Genomic DNA, 7,620 nt, shown 5'->3' with positions numbered 1-7,620 from the left:
ATTGGCTTTGGCTACTTGTCCCTCAAAGTTACCACCCTATTGATTGGCTGAGGTAGCGTTTGCGGGGGCGGGACAAGAGTAGACCGAACTGCACAACAATAACAAATACTGGGGCCGAGGGGCGGAACTACGAATGCGCAGCCGCGAGCTGGAACCTAAGTCTCCTTCCCAGTAAGTTCCACGCCCGCTGCGTCCCCTTAGGTCACTGACATTAGAGAACTCCTTACCCGAGACTCGCGAGGATGGATGGGAATTGTAGTCTCCGTAGGACTGGTAGGTTCTTTAGCTTATTCTCCGCTCTCAAGGTACGAAAACGTTAACATTCCAGTCCATATCTGTTGACGAGCATAAGCGTGCGGAGCTGTTCAGTCTATCAACTGGGCTGTACTAAGGATTATGCTCGCTTCCAGTGTCGGAAGCTCTCCTCCATAAGACTACAGTTTCGAAGGAACACTCCGGCGAAGGTATTTTGATCCGCAATGCATGCTGGAAGTTGTAGTTTTGGCCTACAGTCCTTTTATTTACCTAAACTGGAGACTTCCATTGCGGCGGAAGGGGTGAGGGAACGAGACCTCTTGCAAGTGTGTAGGCACTACTGTGCGCTCAATTCGGACCTCAGCGATTCCTTCCCCCTGCATCAATCACTGTGACGTAATAAGCGGCCACATCTACGCTTAGAGGCGAGAGGGCGGGCGCCGAATGGAAAACTCCGAGAGAATTCCTTCTTTTCCGTCTCTTACTAATTACGTAACACAGGGAAAGACGAGATGACCAATTGAGAGCCGCGACAGACTTGGCTCTTTCTGCTCCGCCCTTCGTAACGTGTTTCGATCTCGCGTTCTGAGAGGCTCTCGCCCTTTCGCATCGACCGGTTTCCGTGGCAACGGTAAAGCGCGGGAATTACAGATAAATTAAAACTGCGACTGCGCATGGTAATCTCGCTGAGTTTTCTGGATTGGGGAGGGTCCGGTGGGGTTTTTCAGATCACTAGGTTCCTGGGCCCGGAAAGCCCAGATGCTTTGCTCCTGAGTAGAGGTGAGAGAGCCTCGGGGAAGAGAGGAGGGCCCAAGGGGTGCTCCGGGGGACAGGCAAGAAACAGGTGTGGAGAGAGTCGGGGAAGGGACTTCCGAAGGATTGCAAGATGGGTGTTACATCTGGCAGAGAAGCGCGGAGGATGGGACCTGAGAAACCTAAGATATTGAGTATGGGATAGTCGTGGGGAGGGGTGCACTTTTGGGTCGCGGGATGGTGGAAGGCACCAAGCATAAGGGGGGGCTGGATGTGTCTGACGGGGAATTCTGATGATAGGAGCTGGAATGCGTCTTGAGGGGGACACCGTAATGTAAAGAGACGGGTTGATATATGTCAGAAGGGAATTCCGAGGAAGAATAGGGGCAGGCATGTGTCTGGGAAGAGGGGGAGACAGGATTTTGAGGGAGGGAGAGCCCTTAATTGAATTCTAATGCGTTTCCGAGAAGAGACGAGAGGAAAATAGACGGAGGTCACTAGTCATTGGCACATCAATTGGATGTGCCTGAGGCTCCTGAGTTGAGTGCAGGCCAGAGGAAACACTTGGGAAAGACTAGGGTGGGGAGCCTTGGTTGGTGTTGCTTTTGTTTTTGTTCATTTGGGTTTTTTGCAAGAGAAGAAAAACAGCCAGGATGATTGGAGAAATCTGAGGCTTCCACCCAGTCATCCATTGTGGCTTTCTTTCCCTTGCTTGGAGAAAAGAAGAGATTAAAAAGGAAGTGAAAAACAGAATTTAAAGTGGTCTTAATTACAATGAAAAACGTAGAATTTTGAAAAAATGAAGCTTTTGTTATATTAGCTCTATGGATGATACAATTTTAAAGCACTCCAATCTCAATCTCTCGTTTAAAAATGACAATGAAACTAAGCTGTTCTTTTTTAATCCTTTTAAAGTGATTTATTTATATATGCGTGTTTATGTGTTAAAGTTCATTGTAAAAGGAAGAGATGGATTTATGTGTGGATCGAGTTGAAGAAGTAAAAAACGTTCTCTGTGCTATGCAGAAAATCTTAGAGTGTCCGATCTGGTAAGTCAACACAAGGTTTTATCAACTTGAAATTCTTCCTTGTATGATTATATCCTATGCAAATGAATAGAATTGACCTTACATAGTAAGAAGAAAAATTATAATGTCTGTTATGATTAGGCTATTATTAAAGTCTCTGCTTTTCTTAACTGAAGAGCTTTAAGAATATAGAAAAGTACTCCTTTTTCTCCACTTTCTTCCCCTCCCTCTCTACCACCTCCACATACAGAGCCTCGTGTCTTTCTTAGTCCACACGTTGACTTGGCTGGTTCTGCATTTGGGCAGGGATCTGGTTTGGAGTGAGTGGCACTTGGGCTTGCCATCCACCTTTAAAGCGAGCTCCATCACTTGGAAGGAACATACTTAATAATGGCAAAGTAAAATTAGGAATGATTGGTGTCTGTGAGTAGGTGGGTCTTAGGGAGAACCTTTGGCTCAAAGGAGCCCAGTATATTTAAGTGAGAATACTGCAAGCCCTCAAAGCCACAAGTCTCTCCGGCTGTTTAAGTGAGCCTTTGTCTTCATCAGTAAAATAAAAAGGGAACTAGAATATTCAAGCTTTTTAAAAATTGAAGTATAACATGTGAAATGCAGAGATCTTAGTGAGTTTTGATTATATAACATGAGTATGTATTGTTATATATCATTACATGGTTATGTAATTTACATATATGATAACATATATACACACATATATGTATATATGTAATTTGTGTAACCTTATGAAGATGTATAGAAATTTTCATCACCCTGAAAAGATTTCTTGTGTGTGTTCAGGAGCTCTTAACTTGCCCACCCTCCATGACCCTTGAAGGCCTATGCATAAAACTTTAATTTAATATAATTCGTTTCTTATATAATTTAGTATTCCTTTTGTTTTTTTAAGATTTCATTTTTTTATCTTTAGAGGGGAAGGGAAGGAGAGAGGGAATGAAATATCAATGTATGGTTGCCTCTAGTGCGTCCCCTGCTGGGAATTGGCCTGCAACCCAGGCATGTGCCCTGACTGGGAATCGAACCGTGATTGTCTGGTTCGCAGGCCCGTACTCAATCCACTGAGCTATACCATCCAGGGCTGATAATTTAGTATTTCTTATTTTATGCATTTAAAAGCATTCCTTTGAGTCCTGGCTGGTGTGGCTCAGTGGATTGAGAGCTGGACTGTAAACTGGAAGGTCACCAGTTTGAATCCCAATTAGGGTGCATACCGGGGTAGGGTCAGGTTGGGGGTATGCAAGAGGCAACCAATCAATGTTTCTCTCACACATCCATGTTTTTCTTTCTTCCTCCTTTCCCTTCTTTCTGAAAATAGATAACATCTTTTAAAAATAAATAAAATAAAAGCATTTGAGAATGGGGTTCATGAGCTTCACTGGCTGCCAAAACGGGTCCATACATCACAAGATTAAGAACCTCGTCATGCAGTCACTAGACGATCTCTGTGGTATCTCTTAAACCTACAAGAGAAATTAAAAACCATGCCTCAGTCTCTGGTGAAAATTCCGAAAAATTTTTGTCTACCTTTTTCCCTTTTAATCTCTTTACTCTGGTCATATTGGCCTCTTAACTTTTTCAGACTTGCAACATATTCACCTGCCTCAGAGTTTTTATACTTGCTGTTTCCTCTGGAATGTTCTTCCTGCGATAATTGCATGGCTTGAAAACTACCTTTTCAAAGAGGAATTTTCGGACAGTCTTATTTAAAATTATAACATCACCATCCACACGCCCCTTATACCCTTTTCCTGTTTTATTTTTTTCTATAACTCTTATTACTGGATGACATTATATAATATTTATGTAACCTTTTTCTCTATCCCCGAAGAATATAATAAACTCCCTGAGGGCAGAGGTTTTTATTTGTTTACTTCTATATCCTCAGGAGTCAGAACAATGCCTGGTATATATAGCAGCAACTTGGTAAACAGTTGTTGAAGGTATTAAATAATACACTAAATTGGTTCTTTGATAGTTTAGTAGTTTTTAACATGGTGATAATTGGTGGGTAACATTCAGTAAATAAATTGGAAAGCTGTATCAATTTCTCCTGATCTTGAACAAAGGAGAGTAAATTTAAGTAAATTTTACTTTGTGCTTCCTAAAAGTTGTTTATCATATTTGGAGTCAAGTAAATAAGATGAAAGAAAATGCTCCCTGGCTGGTATGGTTCAGTGGTTTGAGTGCCCTCCTGCAAATGAACTTGGAAGGTCATTGGTTTGATCCCTAGCCAGGACATAAGCCTAGGTTGTGTGGCCAGGCCCCCTGCTGGAGACAACTAGCATTTCTCCCCCTCCCCCTCTCTCTCTTTTTAAAAAATTTTATTTATTTATTTTTAGAGCAGTAGGAGGAAGAAAGAGAAGGAGAGAAACATCAGTGTATGGTTGCATCTCACATGCTCCCTACCAGGGACCTGGCCTGCAATCCGGGTGTGTGCCCTGACTGGGAATCAAACTGGCAACCCTTTGGTTTGCAGGCTGGTGCTCAATCCACTGAGCCACATCAGCCAGGGCTCTCCCTCTCCTTCTTCCTCCCTTTTCCTCTCTCTAAAAATAAATAAATAAAATATTTTTAAAAGCAGGGAAAGTGGAAGTTGTGTTTTCAGAAGGTACAAGATTTATAAGGAACTGTCCTCTCTCTTGCCCTTCAACATCTCAGCTAAACAAAAACGAGCTAAATGAGATTTACAGCCTAATTTATAAAACATCAGAGCCAGGGAAGCAGAAAATGGCAATTGGGGGAAAAATTGCTTTTAAAAAGTCATAAAACTCACCATTACAAAGAGTGATCAAAAAGTCCTCAACAGTATGGCATTTGGGTCTATTAATTTTACATTTCCATGGAAAATTAAACCATCAATTAAAAAACTGAGAGACATAAAAATTAAAGATGCAAGATGAAAGTTAATGCTAAATTTTTGTATTAGTCAAATATTGTATATTTTACAGCTTATATTTTGAAATCTGTTTTCTGTTAGAAATATACTTAGGTTTTAAACTATTAATAAAACTGAATTCTAGTCATTGTTCAACTCATTTAAATGGAAAATTCTAGTATGGAAATCATAAGTACTGGACTTGTTTTTTTTTCTTACAGAGCCCGGTACACTTTGCTGTTATGTCTTTTTTTTTTTTTACTATTATACAGAGATTTATTTGATATTCCTTGATATATTACTAAGGCATGTGTACAAAAAGTTTACTGAAATAAAAATAAATTCTTAATATACACAATATTACACAGGCAGCCAGTTTCCTACTCTTTTACCACTTAGCGTCATCCATACTGGCCACTTACATATGTGGCTGTAATGGTTTTTTGTTTTTTTGTTTTTTAATATTTTATTAATTATGCCATTACAGTTGTTCTGTTCCCCCCCTTCATTCCCCTCCACCCTGCACACCCCATCCCCCACCATTCTCCCCCTTTAGTTTATGACCACATGTTTCAAGTTCTTTAGATTCTATAGCTCCCCTACTATTCTTGCCCTCCCCCCTCTCTATTTTCTACCTACCATCTATGCTACTTATTTTCTGTACCTTCTCCCCCCTTCTCCTTCTCCCACTCCCCTGTTGCTAACCCTCCATGTGATCTTCATTTCTATGGGTCTGCTCCTGATCTAGCTGTCCTCTTAGTTTTTTTGTTTTAGGTGTGGTTCTTAACCGTGTGTTTGCTGTCCTTTCAGTGTTCATCTTTTCTATCTTTTTTTTGTTAGATCAGTCCCTTAAAATTTCTTAAAATAAGGGCTTGGTGGTGATGAACTCCTTGAACTTGATCTTATCTGAGAAGCACTTTATTTGCCCTTCCATTCTAAATGAAAGCTTTGTTGGATAGATCAGTCTTGGATGTAGGTCTTTGGATTTCATGACTTGGAATACTTCTTTCCAACCCCTTCTTGCCTGTTAGGTCTCTTCTGAGAGATCAGCTGACAGTCTGATGGGAACTCCTTTGTAGGTGACTGCCCCCTTATCTTGCTGCTTCTAGGATTCTCTCCTTCATTTTAATCTTGGCTAATGTAGTGATGATGTGCCTTGGTGTGTTCCTCCTTGGGTCCAACTTCTTTGGTACTCTCTGAGCTTCCTGGATTTCCTGGAAGTCTATTTCCTTTGCCAGATTGGGGAAGTTCTCCTTTATTATTTGTTCAAATAAGTTTTCCACTCGTGGTTGTTCCTCTTCCTCTTCTGGTACCCCTATAATTCGGATGTTGGAACTTTTAAAGATGTCCTGGAAGTTTCTAAGCCTGTCCTCATTTTTTTGAATTCTTGTTTCTTCATTCTTTTCTGTTTGGTCATTTTTTTCCTCTTTCTGGTCCACTCCATTGATTTGAGTCCCAGTTTCCTTTCCATTACTATTGGTTTCCTGTGTATTTCCCTTCAGTTCAATTACTTTAGCCTTCATATGTTCCTCTAATTTGTGACTAAAATCAACCAGTTCTGTGAGCATCCTGATCACCATTGTTTTGAACTGTGCATCTGAAAGTTTGGCTATTTCTTCATCGCTTAGATTTATTGGCTCTGGGGCTTTGAGTTCTTGCGCCACATTTTGATTTGTTCGTGCCGGTTTGGCTGAAGGGTTTGTTGTTGTCAGACTTCTGTGTAGTTCAATTTTCTGTGGTTTGGCTGCGTTTTTGTTGCTAAAACTTTGTTGTTTTTAAACTTGGTTGTGTGAGAAGGCCCAGTGCTTTCACCTACACCTCCATCTTGGCGGAAGTCCTCTGTTATGTCTTAATAAATAATTGCTGGAAACATTGCTACTTCTGGTAGCTATAGAATAGGCTTCTAACTTTTTTGAGGTCTCTAGAGCTAAAATGTCTTCTGTTGTTCCCTAAGTCACCATTGGCATTTTATTTTTGATAATTGGTAGTTCTTTCTAACTTCTTATGATTATATAAAAAAAATTTTAAAGATTTTATTCATTTATCTTTAGAGGGAAAGGGAAGGAGAGAGGGAGAGAAATATCAATGTGTGGTTGCCTCATGCGTCCCCCGCTGGGAACTGGCCTGCAACCCAGGCATGTGCCCTGACTGGGAATCAAACCATGATTGTCTGATTCACAGGCCTGCGCTCAATCCGCTGAGCTACACCAGCCAGGGCTGATTATATAAAACTTTTGACTTTCAAAAACAGTGTTCTAAAATGTGTATCTTGGGTAGTGGTTGTTATTTTTGGAACTTAACCTACCTTCTCTTTTCAATTCTTTTTCCATTTTAGAAGCTCAAAATGTAGACGCATAGTAGGCCTAAAGTACTGATTAGTTTTAAAGTGTTTAAAATATTTGAGTCACTTTTATAGTAAACATTTACTCTCATCAGGACCCGTTAGAGGAACACTTCCTTTTGGTCTTTTCGTTCCTATTCCCTCTTCAAGCTTTTTCTTCAGCAGTTTCTACCCTCTTATATACTGGATTTTTCATCTGTTCAAATTTTGTTTAGAGTATGTTTGTATAGTCTGGCTTGTGATTACCATATTGAAATAGAATTATTTTAAGAATGAGTCAGTGGTGAGGATGAAAGCCATGTGTAGCTAACTCCCCTTTCTCTTACTGAGAATGCCTTTGATACCTAGCT

The 7,620-nt window shown here is 40.6% G+C and overlaps 1 protein-coding gene across 1 annotated transcript in view; it reads left to right on the top strand.

Moving 5' to 3' along the window:
* Positions 1–127: 127 nt before the first annotated feature.
* Positions 128–7,620, top strand: part of BRCA1 (BRCA1 DNA repair associated) — a 53,951-nt gene continuing 46,458 nt past the window's right edge. The window contains 2 exon segments of the mRNA XM_053661375.1: positions 128–932; positions 1,959–2,057. Coding sequence (XP_053517350.1) covers positions 1,978–2,057 — 80 coding nt within the window. The 5' untranslated portion in view covers positions 128–932; positions 1,959–1,977.

This window comes from Artibeus jamaicensis, unplaced genomic scaffold (genome assembly GCF_021234435.1).
Source record: "Artibeus jamaicensis isolate MK-2021 breed Jamaican fruit bat unplaced genomic scaffold, CSHL_Jam_final contig_2259, whole genome shotgun sequence".
Classification (NCBI taxonomy): domain Eukaryota; kingdom Metazoa; phylum Chordata; class Mammalia; order Chiroptera; family Phyllostomidae; genus Artibeus; species Artibeus jamaicensis.
Note: the sequence above shows the minus strand (reverse complement) of the source record. Positions and strands in the feature narration are given on the sequence as shown.